Source organism: Rhinolophus sinicus, linkage group LG16, assembly GCF_036562045.2.
Source record: "Rhinolophus sinicus isolate RSC01 linkage group LG16, ASM3656204v1, whole genome shotgun sequence".
NCBI lineage: Eukaryota > Metazoa > Chordata > Mammalia > Chiroptera > Rhinolophidae > Rhinolophus > Rhinolophus sinicus.
The window spans coordinates 17897016-17919395 of NC_133765.1; the positions used below are offsets into that span (position 1 = coordinate 17897016).

Here is a 22380-nt window from a genome sequence, read left to right on the forward strand (position 1 = left end):
AGGAGACAGGCTGACCAAGCCACCACTCGCAGTCAAGCCTGATGGGACTCTGGGCACACGGGAGCTTCCCACTAAGCACACAGAGAACCACTTCCCAAAGAGGTGTGGGGAAGATGGGGCCGAGAGCACCCTGCCCAGCAGCCCGGGGTGGGGGGAGGAAAAAAAAACCTGGGTGTTGGGCAGGTCAGCCCCTGGCATCAAACACCTGGCATACAAACCACAAGAAAGAGGAGGAAGTGTCTCTCAGCAGCAGCTAGTCAAGTTCACTGCCAGCCCTTGCCATGACTGGGCTAGGTGGCTCCTGTCCCTGCATGAGACCCCAGAGGCCACAAGTCAGCTCCCCTTGCCTTAGTATTGCTTCTGACAAAGGATGCTCGCGATGGATGCTGGCGCCCCACTGGCACACCTCTGCCGTCTCACTACATGTTATTTGCCCTGGACAGCACCTGCCTGGTACCATGCTGGGCTCCTCCCAGGAAGGGGTGGAGGCAACACGGGCGGAGGTGACCAGGCAGGTCAGGTCAGTGTGTTCTGAGCCCCTCCGTTCTTTACCTTCTTATCGATGACGTGCAGGGACACGAAGACCAGGTGTGGCTGCCAGGGAGGGAGGGAGGAGGGGAAGGAGAACCTTCCTGGCTGAAGATGGCAAGTCCACTTTCCTAGTCATTCTCAAATCACAAATACAAACCGCACATGCATCCCTTTTTAATTCCTTAAGTCCAGTGATAACTGTTCTTTAATAAAGAACACTTAGGAGGAACTAGGTGGTTCCAGGCAGACGAAGTGCCATCCTCCTTCTCACCTGTCTCCTCACTGGGGACCCTGAACTGGCAAGGTGTAGAGAAAAGAAGGGGTGTCCTGGACATGACCCACCATAACGAGAAAAGAAAGAGGCAGCTGAGTGAGGCACGTACCCCTGAAACTCCACTCCTGCGCCCTGCACAAAGGACTGGGTTTACCCCGCCAGGTCCTGGACCCCAAAAGGCAATGCGTTTCCTGGGTTAGGCTGAACTGACCAGGGACAGTCTGCTGAGGACCACAGAAGGGCCCCTCGTCCTCCAGCTCACGCTGGGCCAAGCCCAACCACCCCCAGCCATGCTCACCTCGCCCTTCTTCACGGTCATGGACTGCCGGCGGGGCGTGATCTCCTCGTTGATGCTGGACAGGAAGTTCTGCGAGATGCGGAGGGCGTCCTGCAGCAGAGGGTAGTCAGGGTGGCTGGCGGGCGTGTGCTTCAGCAAGTCCTGCGGCACGGCGAGAAGACTCAAGTTAGAGAGCGAGGCCCTGGCACCCACCACTGTGCACAAACCCCAGACACACACTGGGTGTAACCCAGGGCCACCGGTTCCCCAGGCATCGCTGCCACCTCTCACAAAGGGCCCGGGCTGCATGGACAGCACTTGTGGGAGCACCATTCTGGAAGCAGGGCCTAAACAACCCAGGCTGCTTGCACACTGCCAAGAGGGGCTGCCAAGAGGGAGCCCTGTCTCCACCTTGGCACTGGTGGCATTTTGGGCCACAGGATTCTTTGTTGGGGGGCTAGCCTGTGCACTGTAGGATGTTAGCAGCACCCCTGGCCTCTATCCACTAGATGCCAGTAGCACCTCCTCATCTGCAGTCTCCAGACATTGCAGCATGTCCCCTAGGGGGCAGAATCGGTCTTGGTCCAGGACCACTGGTCAGTGCAAGGTCAGAGAAAACCGTCAGCCTCCCCAGCTCCTCCTCTTTTAGATAAGAACCTAAGAATTCAGATGGGAGTACTAACTATTTCTCCACTAGGAGCGCACACGATTTGTACTCAAGGTCAACAGCTCCCTGGTTCAGAGAAACAAAATCCTCCTAGCTTCCAAATCCTACGTGCAAAGAGAATCTGGATAACTGGACACAGCACGGAGGAAGGCTTGTGTGCAGGTGGTCCCAGGCCAGCCCCACTCCACTCCCAGGCAGCGCTGGCTTCTCCCTATCAAGGTGCTTAGCTGTGCAGGTCTGGGCTAAGCACAGTGAGGGGACAGAATACAGGGTCTCTGAGACTCCGACCGGCCACCTGCTAGAACCTTCCAAACCTCATTTCATCTCCCTCTGTCCAATAACCCGTAATCAGAGGATGGTAAGAAATGATGAAATATCCATTTGATGGAATGTTACAGGGCTTAAAAAAGAATTAAGGCAGAGCTGTTTGCGCCAAAGTGGGACAATCCCCACGACATAATACTAAGGGGAAAAAGAGCAAAGTGTGAAATAATATGTACAGCATCTCTGTGTAATTAAAACAGATGTTCACACGAGTCGGCACATGCAGAAAGTGCCGACAGCTTTTTGTGGTGGTGGCTTCTTTGTGGGGAGGAAGTGGGAAAGGAAATGGAAACTTCACACACTTTTGAGACTTGGTTGTAATTTAAAAAACAAAACAACACATGTACAACTTACTCTAAAGACATGAAAACAGAGTCACCTGGGCAGTAGGGCTAGGGGCCATTTTTCTCTGGTTTTGTTTCTCAGTATTAAGAACCCTTTCAAGTGACGCCCCACTGCCATCAGGAGCAGCCCTACAGAGGCAGGACTTCCCCCATGCACCCTGTCCCCAGGCTGGGAGGCAGCGGTCATCCCTAAGGCCCTGGAATGCACCCACTGTCCACACTCCTACTCCAACCACCTTGGAGGCCCAGGTCACTCGATGTGACCACAAAGCCCTTTCCATGTGGGATGGGACACTCCCTCCCTGACCGCACTCCTACAAGAGCACCCAGGACACCTGGAGCGCCTGCTCCGTGCCCCGCTCCATCCCTCTGTGAGCCCCTGGACGCAAGGGTACGTCATTTCTGCATCTTCGATAAAGGCACGTAGCAGAAAAAGGGAGGGAGGTGGGCAAAACTGACCTAGTGTCAGCCCTAGGACAGCAGATGCCAAGAGCCCCAGGGTGAGAAGTCCCAGGGGGTAGTGACTCACATGTAGGACCAGCGTGCTGCGCGTCACCCGGTCCACAGGCTTGTAGAGCAGGGCTGCAAAGAGACAGGCAGCATGAGATGGCCACACGTGGAGACAGCAGACTCAGACCACCCACCAATCCATCTTCGTTATAAGGGATTGGTCTAGATGAAACAGCCCTACCTCCCCAATGACAAGGGCAAACCTTGACCACCTGAAAGCCAGAGTACATGCTTTGAGCTCTTAGTCTGTGACATTAAATGCCCAATCTAGGGCTGCTGGGCAGAACCCAAGTCTACACGGCTGTCTCAGTGATGCCCACCCCTGGAGTTGGGGAGCCTGCCAGCACCCTGGTGAGGATGGGAGGGAGACCCGCTCTCCAGCTCAGAGGGTTCCCCAGGAGCAGACCCTCAGCTGCTCCTACACAGTTTGGAGGCCTGATTATGAGAAGAGCAGAAACCGACTCAGGTGTTAACATAGCTCTTTGCTTTACAGGTGTTTTTGGATACTTGGACTCCAGCAGCACAGGAGCCTCAGCCAACCTTGATGGTCCCCACTTCCTTGGTGAGCCTGGCCCATCACGGGCACAGATGCTTAGATGTGTTCTGACACACAATGTCAGGTGCATTTCCTCATGTGACTCCCAAAACTAGTGTAGGACACGCATTGTTGCTATCTCCCTTTCACAGATGGGGAAACAGGCTCAGCGTGGGGTGAACACTCTGGGCACCACAGAAACGTCCGCTAATCTCTGTGAGTGTAACTTTACCACTATCCTAACAACTGGAAGTGAGTAGTGACCTCTTGTTCCTGATCCCATTTTCCACCCAGAGAGGAGGAATCTGAGCACACAGGCCTAGGAGCTCTGTTTCACCCCATGCCAGGCCACTTAGGGACCTGCATTCTACATGGCTTACATTCGCCCTAAACCTGTTTTGTCATCTGAAAGAAGGGAAAATAAAATCCTCCTTACAGGGCTGTTAGGGACACATTTTTAATGCCCCACAGTGGCTGGTTTGTGTGAGTTCCCTAACATCTCCCATGCTTCCTGGTTGTGACTATTGGTGGCAAACTGGTCCTGACGGCACCCTTCCCACCCTGCCACACCCAGCACTGCTCTTTCCTTGCCCCTGCTATCATTATTGGAAGTCTGGAGCAGCAAAGATGCCAGAGGGCGACCCTGCGGGGTGTGTGTTTGCTTTTCCAGCATGTGCGTCATCTGCTTGCAGAGCCACTCTCACGGGGGCATGAAGAGGCCTCAGCACAGAGAACTTACTTTCCAAAGAGTTCTTGGTAGTCTGGTCCTTCGCATCCTTGTTGCTTCTGGCTCTCAGGTTCTGCAAAGAAAAAAGCACATTTTCACACGGGACAACTAAAGGAGCTTTGATGCGGCAAAAAGTTCCACGGTCAGCAACCTTCAGCAGAAATCTCACCCGATTCTCATGTAAAGAACCCCCAGATGACAAGCCTTGGGGGTGAGTCCTGGGCTATAGCATGAAAAACAGGACGAGCTGTGGTTCACCTGGGACAGTTTCTCAATCTTGGCACCAATGAGATTTCGGGCTGGAAATTCTCTTATTTTGGGGGGCTGTCCTGTGCACTGTGGGGTGTTGAGCAGCATCCCTGACCTCTACCTATGGGTGCAGTAGCACCCCTTCCTCCTGTTGTGACAATCAAAAATGTCTGCAGGCATTGCTAAGTGTCTCCTGGGGAAAATCACCCCTGGTGAGAATCTCTGACATAGAGAATCCTGTCAACTGAGGCAAACCGCAGTGCCCTTCCTCTTGGAGCAATTGAATAGCGTGCAGGGCCTGCTGGGTCCAAGGAGCACATTCACCTTTGGAGATGGCAGGGGCTCCCCTGAGACCCACACTAGATTCCATCTCTATGTCCACCTCACCCTTTCCCAACTTAGCAAACGTACTTGCTAACAAATGAGGTGCCAAAATTCCTGGGAGGAGAGCAGTGCTTTTTTAGCGGGTAGGTCATATTTGACACAACTGCGTCAAAAGCATCACTGACTTGGTCCAAGGTACCCAGGGACATGAGGATAAAAGATCCCTGTGTGCCTAAAATCGTCTCTGGAAAGCAGCTGTGGTTACTCCCAGTACTAGGTTTCTGAACAAAACAACAGCGCGGGGACAGGAAGAGGCTCAGAGATTGCTTTCCAAACCTCTTGGCCAGAAACCTCTCAAGACTAAAAAGGATGGTGTTTTTAAGCTCACTGGGGCCAAACTCCACAATGCAGTTTGGTGCCTTTCCTGAGACTTCCATGCTCCTCACAGTGATTATTCTTCCATACGTCTGCCTCAGCAGCTGCCAAAGGGTGTGAGGAGGCATGAGAGCAAAACCTGAGATGGCAGAAATCAGGTGCTGTGCTCACGTGAGCCTGGGAAGCAGGCAACGTGCCACGTGCCCCTGGACAACGCAATGCACGTGAGTACTGGGACGTCCTTAAGAATGTGGTTTAACCCCGCATTTCCCAAACTTACTTGATTCCAGAAGACCTTTTCTCATCACTCCTATTACCTATCGTCTGGGGAGCTAGCGCTCCACTGAACCCAGCTCAGGCAACTCTGATCTAACTGGACGCTGCCACACACCCGTTTCACGGGTCTGGTCCCGAGAGAAGATAAAGGACACTGCTCCACCCATTCCAGTCCTCAGAGGCAATTACCCAGTCCCCACGCCCTGACAGCCCCCTCCCCATTGCCCCCTCCCAAGAGCTCTCCTCGGCCGGCTGCTTCCACTTACTTTGGCTTCATTTCACTCTCTGGGTGGCTCCAATTTCTCTGGGTCTTTTTTGAAACATAGGTAGAGAACCAAAGTGGACGCTGCCCAGTGGTAAAAGCTTCACAGAGAGCTGGCGGTTGGCTGGCGCTGAGATGCCATCCCACTGCCTACACCCCTGCCACGGCTTAGATTCCCACTTGTGCGTAGTCAGTGGGACCACATGACCCCTGGGGGGGAGGGCATCGCACCACTGCTTCCTTCCTCGTCTGTAGAAACCTGTCCAGGTGGATTTGAACTTGACCCCATTTAACCACAGCCTGCCCTTAGAGAATTCTCTAATTTGTCAAGGTCAGTCAGGATTCTGTGCCAACATTCCAGCTGTTAGGGATTTGAGGGTTGCTAATTGAATGAGTTAAGGAAAGAAATGGATTGAATGTGCCAGGTGAAGCAAGGCAGCTGGGGAGGCAAGTCTGGAGCCAGTCTGGAGCGCTGGTTACACGCAGCCCGTTAGCAGCAGCACCGGTGGGGAGTGGGGCACCCCACGGCTCTGGAGGAACATGTAGCATGTGTCATCACCACAGGAGATGGGAAGTGCCAGGACCCACGACACCTCACCTCCCATGATAAACTATAAAATGGCACAAAGCCCCTGGAAAAAAGCCAGGTATGATAGTTGGGGTGTGACTATCTCCCAGCAAGAGTCCTGACTCCCTAGTTCTAAGTTCCATTTCTCTTTTTAAGGCTGCTTTTCTCACACAGAGGTTTTTCCACCCAGAATCCTTGTTTGGTGGAGGAAGGCAAGTCAGAGCTCTGAGAAGTCAGAGATTACAGGCCCAGAAAGAGGAAAATGTCACCCAGTTGTCATGGGGGCAGAAACAGAATGGGGAAGGGTGGGGAGAGATGCTGTGGGCTCTGGTCTTGGAGTGGCCACCAGCCCCGATGGCCACTTGTCCCCTCTGTATTTGAGGGGCTCTTTCTAGGCCCCTGAGCTAGAACACTGCAGAGTGTGAGGTTGTGGCCCTCCAGGGCCTGTCGCTTTCCTCCCACGCGGGTCTATGGAGCAGAGCAACACGAGCCCCGTCCTCTGTGCTAGCACGCCAGCTTCCTCAGCTCTCAGTCGCTGGCAGGCCAGAGGAGGAACACAGCAGGACGCCTTCCCACCTGCCCTCCGGTGACAAGGCACCAAGTCGGCCTCAGGACTCTCACGTTCAGACCTCTGTTAACTGAACAGAACAGTGGACACCCCTCGTTGCACACACGACAGTATGGGAGAGTGTGTATGGGGGGACCAGGCCCCAGCGCCGGGGAGGCCGGGCTCCAGTGCTGCTCCTCGTCTGTTCGCAGCAGCATCCCTGCACAGGGCTACGGTGCCAACCCCGAGGCACCTGGAAACAGGGCTGCGGCTTATGCCCTCATCGTGGCTCGGTGCACCTTATTCTCCGGGGCCATGGGGTACTAACGACCAGCCCACGCCCGCCCACAGGAGATGGAAGGTGCAGCTTTCCTACAGCACGGTGCCTACCTCAGAGATTTCTGCAAACTGAGCATTGGCCTGACAGCACTTCTCAGCCGTTTCCATGGCAACTCCGTAGTTGTCCACAAAGGCCCGATACACACCCAGCTGGCTGGCCTGCAGGGAGAAGGGAAGAGAGTGGTGTGAGGCAGGTGCGGGGCAGGTGTGAGGCAGGTGCGGGGCAGGTATGAGGCAGGTGCGGGGCAGATGCCCCTGCTTCCCATCTTTCTGAGAAACGGGCTTCCGTGCAAAGCTCAGGAGAAAGCCCTGGTGCAGCAGACAGTGCACAGCTGCAGACACCTCAGTTCTGTGCTGTGCCTCCCACCTGCCTCCCCAGCCCACCCACTGAGCCCACAGCGACAGGTTGAGAAGTGACTCACGGCCCCAGGAAGGTAACAGTTCCCTTCCACAGTGGTTTATTCCTCCCACCCCCTCATTAAAATGGTGTCACTGGCAGCAGCTAAAGTTCAAGGTTGTCAGTGAATGCAGACAGCCATCTCTACACAGGATGGAGCAGCACCTTCTCATTCTGGCTGTGGGACCCCAAGGCGGGACAAGGGATCAGTACCTGCCCCCCTCTCCCCCCAGCCTCTGGTGGCTACGGAGCTCTCCCCACAGCTGATTCTGTCAGATACATAAGGAACACGCACTCTAGCTGCCTTGGAGAACAAGGGCTCCTGCTGCCCTGACGTGAGCCCCACCCAGACCGGCAAGGGGGCGCAGGTGTCAACCTGCACACCTGGCAGGTGGGAGACCTGCTGCTGCCAGCTGTAAGGCAATGGGCATTTTGTTTGTCCTTCGTGCAACCAAAGGCATTAATTAACAGAGGGTCTGCTCACATAGCCTCCTGCTCAGACACTCAGTTGACCAACAACGTCCACGGGGAGGAGTATGTGTGCAGCTACCAACATCCCTGGGCCCCAAGTCACCTGTGGAGGCAGCTGGGGGAATCCAGCCCTCATCGTGCACCAGCAAACCCAGGCCTGGGGAAGGTCAGGGCAGACCCCATGAACTGCTGGCCAGGCCTCCCCCTGCAGCCAACCAGGAGCTGGAAGCCTAAGGCTTTTATGGATCCTGGCGTTTGTTCTGTGTAGAACCTAGATTTTACTTCCATACACAGTTGCATTTATATTGAATTTTATGTTTCTTCAGATAACAATCCCAGATGCTGGGTAAGCGAGGAGCCCTTGGCGCTGTGTGGTCCTCTGGCCCCACTGCCTGTGGCGGCTGCACGGGGGGGCCTGGGGGTGCACGAGGCCTGGGGACCACAAGGAACAGCATCAGCTAGAGGAGGCCCTGCCCAGGCCCCACCATGCTGACACCCCATCCCCAACACCAGGTGCTTCTCCACTGGTACCACGGTCAGGCCACAGCCCTTCCTTCTCTCCCTCATTCGCTAGTCAGCGAGCACCTCCCACAGAGACCAAGGCCCTGCGTTAGGCACGGCTGCCAGCCTGGGATCACTCCGACACAGTGCGGCCGGGTAGCAGGAGATAAATAAATAAGTGAGCAAACGCGTAATACGGCAGATGGCGGAGAGCAGGGTGGGGTTGAGGGTGATGGGGCCACTTTAGATAATGTAGTCAGAGCGGCTTCTCTGAAAAGGTGACGGGTTCAGCCAAATCCTAAGGAAATGTTACTACTGAATTTCATCCCCTCAAAATTCATGTGCTGAAGCCTTGCCCCCCCCCAGCACCTCAGAAAGTGACTATGTTCGGAGAGAGGGCCTAAGGATGCGATTAGGTTAAATGAGGCCGTTCGTGTGGGTCCTAATCCAATAGGACTGATGTCCTTAGAAGAGGAGATTAGGACACAGGCAGCACATGTGAGGACATGGGGAGACCACGGTCATCTATGAGCCAAGCACAGAAGCCTCAGAAGAAACCAGCCCTGTCGACACCTTGATCTTGAACCTCCAGCCTCTGCAACTGTGAGAAAATAGATTTCTGTCGTTTGAGCCACCCAGATTGTGGCAGCGCAGGCCAACTAATACAGGGTCTATGGGAAGAGAACTCCTTTCCCAAGGGGCTCACTTCTTCCCGTGGCTTGTGAGAAGTTCCAGGCAATTCATTCACACATTTTTTTTGCTAATCAAAAACCAAGCGACATCAATAATGAGACAAATGGAGAGCAAGTGCCTCCAGATATGACACACCGAGAAGGACACAGCATCACTGCTGTGGGTTTTTGTTTTCCTGCCATTAACGCAGAACCTGAATCTATTCCTGAGGAAACATCAGACACATCCAACCTGGCCTGTACCCTTGAAAAAAAAATCTCCAGGTCATAGAAGACAAGCAAAGGCCAAGGAACTGGTACAGACAGATGGAAACTAAAGCGACATGACAATCAAGGATACATCGTGTGACCCTGGATTGGATCCTGAATCAGAGAATGAAAACGGCTATAAAGAACACGATGGCTAACTTGGGAGAAATCTGCACATGGAACGCACATTAAGTAACAATATCGTATCAGTGTGGAATTTCTCCACTTGAAGACTATACTGTGGGTTACAGAAGAGCACGTCCCTGTTCTCAGCAAATATACAACGAGGCATTTAGGGGTGAAAGGGCAGGTATCTGCAATTTATTCTCAGACTATTCAGTGCGTGTGCATGTGCATGAATGAATAATAGAGAGAGAAAGAGAAAGATAAAGCAAATGGGGTAAAATGCTACAACCGGTGTATCTGGCACAGGAGTTCTGCTACTATTCTGGCAAGTTTTCTGGAAGTTTGAAAGGAGTCGAAAAACAAAAAGCTGACTGAGCTGATAACATTTCAGGCAGAAACAAAACCCTAACTGGTGGCAGTTAACCAGTGCATTCCCACAAGAAACGGAGTCAAGGCACAGGCCCTTTGGTCCTCAGACTCTCCCAGCTGGACAGCCTGACAGAGCGAAACGTGGCCGACCTCGCCTTGACGGCCTGAAAGGCATGGGGCAGGGATTATGTGTGTCTGTCCTTGGGGAGGCACCAGTGCCAGCCAGCCCCAGGGGCACACACGTGAGCACTCAGCCCGCAGGTACTGGGGCACGACTTCCCCCAGCAGCCCCACTTCTCTTCCCTGTCTTCCTGCTGCAACATCCAAAGCACAAAGGTAGCCCAAGGACACCAGGGAAACCAGAAAAAACTTTCCAAATTCTGGCATTCATCAGACTATTAAAATTTTTTTAAAAGTTTCCGAGTACTTTCGGAATGCTGTTTGGGGAAGACTGCTGGTTGTGGGTTTCTTTCCAACACAATTCTCTGTGTCTCAGGAGGGCCACAGGCTGAGTCACATCTAAGGGGTTCAAACCTGCTGACACATCACACACAGAGAAACGGGGGTGCTTCAAAGATGGGGGGCACCTTCATTAAAACACAGTCTCCAGCTCTCTGGCCATGGGGGAGGGGGTCCAGGCAGTGAGAATCTCAATAAAACAGGCGCTTCGTATGTTCCTTGCATCTTTGCTCCAGTGTGTTGAAGACCAGGGCGCTGGAGGTGGGGCAGCGGTGGGGGCGGCGCCAACAGGAAAGCCACGCCTTAGAGAAGAATGCTGGAGCCCAAGCATGAGCCAAGGTGAGGCCAGGGTGGGGCCAGTTGGATGTCTGGGCGCTCAGGAGGGCTGCGGCCCCAGCTTTTCAGCAACCGCCATGCTCTGTGCATTTAGAGGGGACCCGGTGACCATGGGCCACCCCTAGCCCTGGAGGACTGGTATCCCTTGGGGGAGAAAACACTCCAGGGAAAGCACATGTGCACAGGAGGCCCGGGTAACCCTGGAATCAGGATTAGGAGTCCTCGGATGTGGAATCCCTGCCACATGGGCTTGCCCAGCAAGCACCTTCCAGACCCTCTCCCAGGACAGGGGCTCCTGGTACAGAAGGCAGCCTCTACTGGGCAGCTGCCGGGCTCTTATATCCAGATCGCACCCCACCCACCCAGCCTCCACCTGAAGAGACTGATTGGTCCCCCTCTGAGCCCCAAAAAAGAGGTGAGGAACTCCTTTCCACACATGAACCTCACATGTTGGAACTTCACATGTTGAAAACAAATGTCGATCTGGCAGCTCCTGTCTGAGAGTTTCCTCCTTCGTCCCCAGGTCCCATAGCCATTTCTTCCTTTTGGACAAACTCCATCTTATCCACGTCGCGGGTAAGTGTATACCCTGAATGCAATCCCTGTTCTGCGTGTGGCCTGGCCAATGTCAACAGGCCTACCAACCCTTTCATATGACTGCAGACTTTACTGATTCCACTGACCGTTAAAAAGCGGCATCCTTGGCTCCCCTCTGGCCCTGGGGTCAGCAAAGGCGGTCCTGTAAGGGGGCTCCCGCGTCTGGGACCTGAACCCAGACCCACAGCCGCCTCTGCGAAACAGATTCCTGGCCAGTTTGGCTCATTGGGCCTTTCAGAAATCCTTATTCTGTCACCCACCACCACCTGCCCTTCAGTTTTATGGCACCTAAAGGCAGGGGTATAAACAGTCTTCTTGGAGACCAACCAGGGATACAGTCCAGGCAAGAGAACCTTCCATTCCTCAGTCTCTACACCTGCAAGGTGGTGAAGACCACTGTGGTGACTGGCCTTCTAGGGCTGCCTCATCTCAGGTGCACTGGGGCACCCGCAGGCCCCCTTGCGACTCTGATCAGGGCCCAGCCCACTACTCAGGAACCAGATCGCCTCACAGCACGAGGCTGCCCGTGTCCGTCGGTCCACACTCCCCAGTTTATAAACCAACCCCTCCTGCATATCTCTAGCCTGTCCCCAAGGCCTGGTCCTGATTCCTGCAGGTCACGGGGGATCGCTTCCAAAGTCTCCAGCATGAAATATGCCTCCGGGATCTGAAAGGAGCCAGCAGCGGGGGCTGAGCCACTCCAATGTCCTGTTTTTACCACTTTTCTCTGCCAGGGTCCTCCTCTGGGACCAAGGGCACATTTCCCACTACTTTGATTTTTATTGACCAATTCTCCCCTCCCTACAGCACTTAAAAAAAAACAAAAAAAAACAAAACACCTCTCCAAGAGCCTTGCATTCAGGTAACTACAAAACGAAATGGAGAGTAATTACCCCTGCTGTTCCTACCTGTGAGTGCCCCTCCAGGCTCTGCCCACCCCCGACTCTGCCCTGCATCCGCGTCCTGCTTTTCTGGACAGCAGCATCTCTTTGGTCCAAAGAGGCCCTCTGGGGGCAGCTGCACCAGCCCGGAGACTAGGAACCTTGCGTAAAAAGGAGCAGAGCTGGGAAGGACCCCATGACGAACCCAGGGGCAGTCATGTGCTGGGACCAGCGTGGGTGCTGTGGCAGAGACCCCTCCTTGCAACCTGAACTTTGGCATCTGAAGTCGTCAGGTACACCCCACACACTTACTTGCCACTGTCACCTCAGTGTCCCAAGAGCCCTTTGCAGCACACGCCTTCAGGTCTCAGGAGAGGGCTGCCCCCCCCCACCCCCAGCCGCCCCCACAGCTCGGGAGCTGCCGCGCACCTGCGCACGTCACTCACCAGCTTCTGGAAGAGGTCGCCCACGCGCTGCTGGTGACTCCACTGCTGCACGCGGGGGAACAGCCCATCGTAGAATTCCTTGTGGATCTCGTAGAGCTCAGGCACTTTGAAGAAGATGGTCTCGATCTGCTGGCTCGTCAGCACCGGCTGAGAGGTGGTGGCAGCGGCCTTCAAAGGCTTCATGGGCTGGAAGAGGGCACAGGTGAGGTGACACAGGTGACAGGTGAGGTGGCATAGATGAAAGGGCTTGCCATTTGTCAGGCGTATGGTGTCACCACAGAAGATTATGGTTATGTGAATTATGGGAATTTATTTATAAATTCCATGAAAAATGAAAATGTAAAGCCAGCTTGGGTTGGCGCCTGGCTTACACTGGCATCCACCATCCCTTGGGCAGGTCTAACTTCTGCACAGGTGAGACGTTATGACCCTTCCACAGGTCTCAATGAATCCAAGGAGGGGGGATGCCGCCAGGCTCTGACAGCTGACCTGGGACCTGGGCCAGGTGACCCCCACCTGCTCAGCCCCCTGCACCCTCCTCACCAGCAGCAGCGCCTCTAGGTGGCTCAGGTAAGTCTCCTCGCTGGCCAAGATTCCAGACAGGACCCATTTTCTCATCTCCAAGCCCTTTTCCAAGTCCAGCTCACTCTGTAGAAGAAACACACAAAAGTCAGACCCGGGAGATGATACCTGAAGAGAGTAGGATACAGACACACACAGGAGGAAGACACAGGGAGAAGAAAGCCATGTCTAAGCCAGGGAGAGACGCCTCAGGAGAAACCAACCGCGCCAGCACCTTGATCTTCGACCTCCAGCCTGCAGAACCATGAGAAAGAAATCTCTGTTGTTTAAGGCCCCCGGCTGTGGTACCGTGATGGCCACCTCAGGGAACTCACAGAGAGGCTGCTGCTAAAGGCACTGGAAACTGCTGTGTGCCCGCCTGGCACTCCCGTGCTTGCCCCCTGACCCTAGGCAGGCAAAGCTTGGTGTCAGAGGTTGGCCGGGCCCCACTGCAGTTCCAGGAAGGCAGGTAGGGAGTGGCCCTCCATTTGTCGAAGGTGACGTACTCGCCTGCCCATTCCACCACCAGGTTTCCCAGCCCACAGGGGAACGTGAGACAACCCCTCCGTGGCAGCCCCTGGGTGCGGAACTGCAGTACTGCTTCTTCAGGCACTTGCTTCCTCACACCTCTCAGGGAGACTCCTGATTGGGGGTTGGCTCCTGGGACTCAGCACCCAACCTCTGGGGCTGAAGGACTCTCTGTGGGGATGGGGGGCTGTCCTGTGCCTTGTATGGTGCTGAGCAGCATTTCTGGCCTCTATTCACCACATGACAGTAGCAACCCCTTCCCACCCCAGGATGTAACAGCCGCTAATGGCTGCAGACATTGCCTCACTTCCGCTGAGGTCCAAATTGCCCCAGGTGAGAAATGCTGGTTTCGAGGAAAAACCTAACTGAGGGAGGCCAGCTCAGGTCCCATGGTGTCACCGCAGAGTTTGGAATCAGGACCAGCAGTGTAGCTCCTCTGTGCCCCCAACCCTGATGTCCCTTTCTACTTTCCTTGCCTGGTGCAAGGGAGGCACTTCGTGGCAGATGGCCGGCCCAGCAGGAAGTGCCCAGGGCCAGGCGTCAGGGGACAGAGCCGTAGCGCCAGGCCTGCCTGGTGAGCCCGCTTTGCCCTGAGTGTGTCACATCCTCACTGCCCACTGGGAACTTCCAAAGAGCCTTCCTGGACGACCACTTTGCTCTGGGAATCCTGTAAGCGTGCATGAGCTAGGTATACGCATGTATGTTGCGTGTGTGTACACACACGTGTGTGTGCATGTGCACATACATGCACTTGTGTAGGGGCCAGCCATCAAGGGCTTGGCGGAGAGCCACGCCAGGGAAAGGACACCCAGGTCCCATACCCCACAGCAGGTCCCATAGCAGCCTCCCTGGGCACACTGGGTGGTGGCTGCATGGGCAGGAACCTCGGGGACATGCGGGCCTGACCTTGAAACTCCCGGTGCCAGCACTGTGTCTATAACACGTAAGCGCTCGATGAAGATTCACTGAGCTATCAAATCAATGAGTGGCTCTAGAACTCCATGCTGGGCCCAGTTTGGGCCGCATCCTTACAAAGCCGAGGGTCCCTCCTGGAACCCTCATCCGTGACAAGCAGGTCCCGGGATCTCGGGCTGTCAGTGCAGCCTGGTCCGGGCCCAAAGTGCTGCTAGGATTCAGCAGGTCCTCTACACACAGTGACAGGTGGGTAGGGTGGGGGCCCCTGATGCCTCTTCTCATCTCAGCGCACCAAGGCCACACCATGAGGGGGGCAGCACCCGGGGGCAGCAGCTCTCCACTGCCCCTGCATGTGCATCCCAGGGTGTCAGGTGCGGCTCTGCCCAACCCAGGGAAGAGGTGAAGGTGAAGCAGGGCAGCAGCCACCCACCCAGCCCTGCATGTCCTGACCGACGATGCTGCTACTGTGAGTGCACAGCAGGGGGCCATGATGCCCCCCCCACACACACACGAGATGCTGGTGCTCACGTGGGTGGGTGGCCGTGCTGTGCCTCGTTCCCACCCACAGTTTGGAAAGCTGAAAGGAAAAAGCGTGCAGGCAGGATGGCGCCAAGGCCAGCTCTCCCTGTTCCGAAGGGTGTGGTCAGCTCCAGGGAACATCTGGCTCGGGGACAGTACTGGGCTGGAGAGGAGACATGGGGCATAGGCACCGCTCCTTAGACTAAGAATCTTCTCCTAAACCCTGAGGGGCACTGGTGGCATCAGACAGGCACAGCTGGGACAGCAGCCAACTCCGTCTGGCAGAAGAGAGGGCAGGAGGGAGGGTGCAGAAGGCGAGTGCGTAAGGAGCAGGGCCAGGACCAGAGCGCTTTGTCCCCACCTGCACACGTGCCAGTTCTGGACAAGGCGCGTGAATCCAGTCAGCGCTGTGAGGGCGGGAACACTCTGTGGGCGGAGGCCGGACGTAAAGGGCAACTGGGAAAGGAAGGCAGCAAGCCGGAAAGAAGGCCTCCTACCGCTGCCCAGGAGGGGGCTGGGGCTGGGGCAGGGGCAGGGGGTGGAGGCAAGGGAGGAGCAAGCAACACAAATCTTGATGCTAGAAGAGCAGATAAAAATGAATTAGGCATGATGACAGGAAGGAAAAGCTGACCGAGGGACCCAGGTGACCAGAACAGCCACCTGTCAGCCAGCTGCCCAACAAGCAGAGCAGAGAGCTGGAGCTGGAACAGAGCTGCAGGAATGCGAGCAGCAGCAAAATCTCAAGGAGTACCCCTCACCCCCAACCCCAACCTGGGGGAGCTGGGGTGGTCAGGGCATGAAAGCCTGGCCATGAAGGTTGGGCTGCTCCTGGCTGGGAGTTCGCGGCCAGCACATCTGCTGGACAAAGGACCCTCTCTTCCTCTCTGGGCAGGGGTCGCTCTTTCACTAGCAGGGCTAGACATGGTCCTAGAGCCCATCCAGCAGAGGGCAGGGGCTGGCCTCTACACAGGGCCACGTGCCGAGGGGCTCCTGCAGCCCCAGTCCTCCAAATAGAGAGGCACGAGCACACAGGGCAGGAGGCACGACTCCTGTGCCCAGCCCCGGAAAACCCAACTCAGCAGGCCCTTGGGAGAGAAGGGAACAGGCTGTGCTGATACCAAACACCTGGTTTCCCGGCTTTGCAGAGAAGACAGGTGAAGGCCACCTCTATCCCTATGTAAGTCAGGGCCCCAGAACCAAGTAACGTGGCCAATCTGAGCCATAGGGACATGGGTGACATTTATGCGCCTGCAACCAGTGCAGAGCCTCACTGGGGCCCCCAAATAGTCAAAGCACCCAGGACAAGTGAATCACAAAAGTGAATGAAGTTGTGGCTGCTGAGATAAAAGCACAAGTCGGAGTTATACCGTGTTTCCCTGAAAAGAAGACCTAGCCAGACCATCAGCTCTAATGCGTCTTTAGGAGCAAAAATTAATATAAGACCCGGTCTTCTATTCCCTGAAAATAAGACCTAGCCGGACCCCAGTCTTATTTTACTATAAGACTCAGGTCTAGCTAGGTCTTATTTTCAGGGAAATACGGTAGACACACTCAGCGTGGGGATGGCCAGCAGCAGAATTATAAAGCAGGCCTGTTTGTCTTCAAACATTCCTGTGCCAGCAGTTCCCTTGTAAACATGCAAAACTGACTTCTGAGCAGAGGGGATCAATTGAATACATGCATTTACTCTGGCTTCCCACCGAAAACAAAACAGAAAAACAAACCAACAAAAACCCCTAAAACATCTGTGGGGCCTGCCAGCCACCTACTGCGGCGGCACACAGGCACATCCACTTCTGTAGAGCAGCAGCTGCACCCAAGCCCACGTGCTGTCTGGGTCCCTCCACGCGCACGACAGGCCCCTGGCTGGAGGCCCGCCCAGCTCGGCCACTTGCTGAAGGCACCTGAATGTGAGAAGGTGTGGGCGGGGGTCATATCTGCCCTTCTGGCTGAACCCAGTGTCTCTGGGCCTGCTCCTTGCTGGTACCCCAGGGACAGGGCCCAGCAGGTCACTGTGAGGAGCCGTCACACAGCGTGTCACAAAGCATGGACACTGGTGAGCAGGGGCTGCTGCTCTACAACGTCAGCTCCCTTCTCGACGCCGCGACGTCCCCCCATGACTGAATGGCTGAGATGCTGCCAGGACCCTCGAGGACCCAAGAAGGAACGACCACACTGACCTGCAGCCGGAGGTGATGCCCGGACTCTTACCCCTTTCCCTGACACTACTGAGGAAAGGTCACTCGCTGGCTGGCAGCTCTGGCCCCAGCCTCCCTGGAGTGTCCACACGCTGCCTTGCTTCCTTTGAGCCAGAGGTGCCGGCTTTGCCCTCCCACAGGAGAGGGTCAGTGGTCATGGAAACAGCCTGCACAGGGCTTGCTCTTCCCAATGACTCCAGGTCAGTGTAGACGGGGGTCTGAGGGTAGAGTCTGGGGGTGGGTGGCCAAGCCACATAGGGCCCAGGGCATAAGGAGGGCACATCAGCCTCCTCAAGGAGCCTTAAGGCGGAGCAAGATCCTGCTGGGTAAAGACAGCCCTCAAGGACGATGGACAAGGAGGACCCGTGCCAAGTTCAGGACTCCACTTACTTTTCAGGGCCCTACTTTGTACCAAACCACGCTCCCAAAGCAGGAAGAGAGTGCACCAAGCAAAGCGAGGAAGTTGAGGAAAAGTGTCAACTGAGGAATGGGGAAAGCTTCAAACACAGCAGCTGTGTGGCCTCGAGCAGGTTACTCTACCTCTTTGAACCTCCGTTTCCTAATCTGTAAAACGGTGAAACTGGACGTTGGATAAGAAGCCCCAGAGGGCAGCTGTGTGTTACGCAATAGCTTCCCCTCCCATCCTCATGTTTCAGAATAAGAAGCCTGCGCAGCTCTGGGGTCTTTGGAAACCACGAAAGCGTAAGTAAGACGCAGTCTTGTAGCTTCTTAGAGGCACCAGCCCACAGAAGCCACTGAAGCGAAAAGACACACTAGACAGCTCTTTGTTGCAGCAACAGGAAAACCAGATTCCTCTCGTTTTTAAACCTGGGTAGAAATCACCCAGAAAGAAGCTAAGCAGATGGGGGAAGGTATCTGCCCACCGCGAGGGCAGCAATCTTCTCAGCCCAAGAAGGAAGGAACCTCAGAGCTCAAAGGGGTGCCCTTGCCCCAGGGCAAGGGCGTGCGTGTCTGGGCCCCAACGCACCAAGGAAGTGCTCTCCTAAGCCATGGGACCACTGAGAGCAGTGAGACTCCGTGCCAAGCTGGGCCAGCACGCCAACTCTGGGACAGCCCCTCTATGTGCCCCCACGCGGGGCCGGCCCAGCGGCCTCTCCGAGTGTGCAGCAGGGCGTCTGCTGAACGTGCCACTACGCACTCGCCACATGACCTCAGGGCTCAGTTCCACAACAGTAAGGTGAGGTGACAGCAGGACTGTTAATGACAACGAGATCTTGAGGGAAAGGCCTTGGTTAAATGGACGGAATCACTGTCAACACCCCCTTTGGTAAAAGGGAGCAAGTACATTCCACAGAGTGCAGGGACAAGAACCTGGGTGTCACCCCTGCTGGCCACCACCGCAGGGGTCACCACTGCGGGGTCACCACCGTGGGACCACCACCGCGGGGCCACCACCGCGGGGCCACCACTGCAGGCCACCACTGTGGGGACACACTGCAGGTCCTCAGCTCAAGCTGCCTGCCTCCTCCACGCTCGGCTGACACAGTTCCATGATGACCCTGTACCACACGTCTAGCAGGAGGTCCCCATGTCCCGGATGAAGGGATAAGGCAGGAGTTTTAGTGACTCGACATCCAAGCTTGGCTGCTCTGTCACCACCTCTGAGCACGTGGCTGTGCTTCAGGAAGCCGCTGGGACAGGCCCCCGTCCCCCACCTGGCCCCCGCCCTGGGACTCACGGCCTTGGTGGACTCCAGGGCTCCCGAGGCCAGCGCGTCCCGGCTGCCCCTGGCCTTGCTGCTGAGGTGGGGTGAGGAGGAGGGTGAGTCGTCGATGTAGGGCAGCCCGTCCTGGTGTCGGCGCTGCTCCTCGGCCCGGTCCGCGGCACAGCCATAGCCAGGTGGCGTTCCGAATGTCGTATCTGTGTGTGCAGAGAAGCAGCCTGTGTTAGAACAGGGAGGGGGGCTGAGGGCTCGTCGGCTTGGGAGTGTCCACGCCCCACCTGTCCCAGCAAGTACCCAGCTGACACTGTCACCTGCAGGCATCAAACAGGGACCTCAGGGATGCTGATCTCATCTTCACAACCGACTGGCCCAAGACCCCAGGGCAAGGAGAGGATGCACAGCAGCTCACTCCCCAGATAAAACGAGATGGGCTTTCAAATGCTACCTGGGGCATGCCTGCCCTTGTCCTAGAAGAGGGGCTTGAGACACTCTAGAAAGGGGGACCCCACATGCTAGTATCTTGTTGTCAGGGACGGTCCTTGTACACGTCTGTGGAGCAAGCAGCACAGGCCTGCACACCTGCCCAGGTGCAAGCCATGGCCACCATGAGCAGCACCCCACACCCACGTCTGCCAGTCTGAGCCCAGGGAATGGGTGCTGCAGCCCTCTCCCCTTCCTCATCCTGTCCCTTGCTGACTCACGGCCCATCCTCCAGGTGGTCTGGTAAAATCCCAGACCACCTTTACCTCACGCAAAGTATGCCTATGCGAACAGAGGGTGGCTTGTCCTACGACAGGCTCCTTGCCGCTGGGGACTATCTGGTTATGGAGAGTAACACCTCCTTCCAAAGACACCCGAAGACAGTCGCCTCCTTCCCAATGGAACTCACAGAGCCACACCCATTGGCCCTTCTATAGTTCTGTTCCCAGACTCCTCACCAGGACATCAACCCACAAGGCCTAGCCTGTGCTAAGCCTCAGGTGAAGGCCACTTCTTGACTTCTTCCAAAGGGCACTTTCACAGCCCATGGGGTTCCCAAGAGGTCACACCGATTGGGGAAATGTCAATCAAGTTATGTCACTTTCACCATGACTCACCTGCAAGCAGACCCCCCAAAGGTTACGACCACAGGTGGCCTCTGAAGTGTTCATTTGTCAGATGACAACAACTTCCAGCACCAAACACCCACTCTGGGATTCAGGTGTGGTGGTACCCAGACCACCCAGGCCAGGTGGGCACAGGGCCACCCACGGACTTCTGGAGCTGACCTAGCCATCCCAGAGGGAGCCAGTTTTCGATTCTTTCCACATGGGCAGCTGGGAGGAGCTGTGGCTGGACTGAGCAGGTGCTCAACGCAGGCTCAGCCTGGAGGCCAGTGTGTGGCAGTGGCTCTGGTGCCAAGCTGCGGGCATCCCCCGCTGGCCACAGTCCCCGCTTCCTCGAATGCCTCTGCCTGTCCCAGGTTTTCTCCCTCCATGTCCCAGCACATTGCACACCCTCTAACAGGTGTCCTTAGCCCTCGCAGCACAGCAGCATCCCCGAGGAGCTTCTAAAACATAATGAAGCCGACCCCAACACAGACCAACTGAATCAGAAGCTCAGGGGGGCCCGGGCCCTGTTGGTTATAAAGGCTTCCCAGGGGACTCCAGCTGGCAGCCAGGGCTGAGACCTGCTGCACTACCCCAACACAACGTCTGGCACAGACCCACCCGCGTCCCGTGTCTGCACACAGGTGCCAACTGCAGAGGCCAGGCTGGGTTCTACCTGTGTGTACGTGTGGCCACAGGAGGGTCCCAGGAAGGGCTAGTTCTGGGTTGAGAGTAGCAGACGCGGTGGGGGAAGCCCAAGAACTGGGTGGCCTCCTGCCAAATCCCCCAAGAAGCTGTGCCGAGGTGCCCTGGGCTCCTTAATGCATCGGCCATTGCGGGGATTCCAGGAACCAAATCCACCATGTTGCTATCAACACTCAGGCCACCGCAGGACCTCAAGATTCTGCAAAGGCAGTCAGCTAGGTCTCACTCAGCATCCCTGAGGACAACTGGGAAGAGTTCAGTTGTATTAAAAAACACAAAAACTAAAAAACACAAAACCCTGTTAATGCAGAACCCTAACTCCACACCCTACCCCCCAAGATGATCTGACTTCAGCTTCTACTTCCTTTGGGGGAATCAGAGATTTTTTTTTTCTTTTTAAATAAATAAAATGAGCACAGAGGTCTTCTTATCCACTCAACATCCAGGATACAAAGCCTATGTCACAGCAACCTGCCCACGAAAGGCAGCCTGGGAGGAAAGCCTCAGCTATCAGGTAGGGCTGTCCTCACAACGAGCCCAGATGGTCTCCCTGGGCCATGGGGGCATCCGTTTCTCAGTTTTCCTGACTTTAAAATCTGAAGTGTGGAGGCAGCTCGGTGGCTCAGGCGGTTGGATCTCTGTGCTCCTAACTCCAAAGGCTGCTGGTTCGATTCCCACATGGGCAAGCGGGCTCTCAACCACAAGGTTGCTGGTTCAACTCCTCGAGTCCCGCAAGGGATGGAGGGCTCCGCCCCCTGCAACTAAGATTGAACACGGCACCTTGAGCTGAGCTGCCTCCCAGATGGCTCAGTTGGTTGGAACGCGGGCTCTCAACCACAGGGTTGCTGGTTTGACGCCCGCAAAGGGATGGTGGGCTGCGCCCGCTGCAACTAATAATGGCAACTGGACTTGGAGCTGAGCTGCGCCTTCCACAACTAAGACTGAAAGGACAACAACCTGACTTGGAAAAAAGTCCTGGAAGTACACACTGTTCCCCAATAAAGTCCTGTTCCCCTAAAGTCCTGTTCCCCTTCCCCAATAAAATCTTTAAAAAAAACAAATCTGAAGTGTGAACTAAACAATTGACAGAGGCGCACTCAGGTCCACAACGCTCCTGTCACTCTTCCGTGCGGTCAGCTCTGCCCTACTGAGCCCCTGACTCTACCTCCTCCCTTACCCGGCTCCCCACGCTCGCTCTGGACCTGCCTCTCACATGATTAGCTCAGGATTATCAGCATCCACACGTTCTCGCCATGAACCTTTAAACTGATTTGTTTTTATAAATAACAATATATTTTTTTAAGTCAACACATTCTTTATCATCTTTGTCTGGGCGGTGTGACCTAATTTCCAGGCCAGTGACTACACAGAGGTCACATCCAAGGACATACCAACGCCAAGTGATTCCCCAGTAAGAACTTCAGGGTCATATCGGGGATGCAGGGCTCACTCCAGAGGAGCTGCAAGATTCCACGCTTGTGAAACAACGTGCTGCTGGCTTAGTGACACCCTGGCGAAAATCCGGTGTA

General features: G+C 55.5%; 1 protein-coding gene across 1 annotated transcript in view; it reads right to left on the reverse strand.

Moving 5' to 3' along the window:
- Positions 1–22380, reverse strand: part of BCR (BCR activator of RhoGEF and GTPase) — a 117249-nt gene that overhangs the window by 35889 nt on the left and 58980 nt on the right. Inside the window, exons 2-8 of the mRNA XM_074321712.1 lie at positions 19074–19255; positions 13197–13301; positions 12654–12839; positions 7181–7288; positions 4202–4262; positions 2947–2999; positions 1104–1244 (exon numbers count right to left, since the gene is read on the reverse strand). Coding sequence (XP_074177813.1) covers positions 1104–1244; positions 2947–2999; positions 4202–4262; positions 7181–7288; positions 12654–12839; positions 13197–13301; positions 19074–19255 — 836 coding nt within the window. The remainder of the gene's footprint in view (positions 1–1103; positions 1245–2946; positions 3000–4201; positions 4263–7180; positions 7289–12653; positions 12840–13196; positions 13302–19073; positions 19256–22380) is intronic.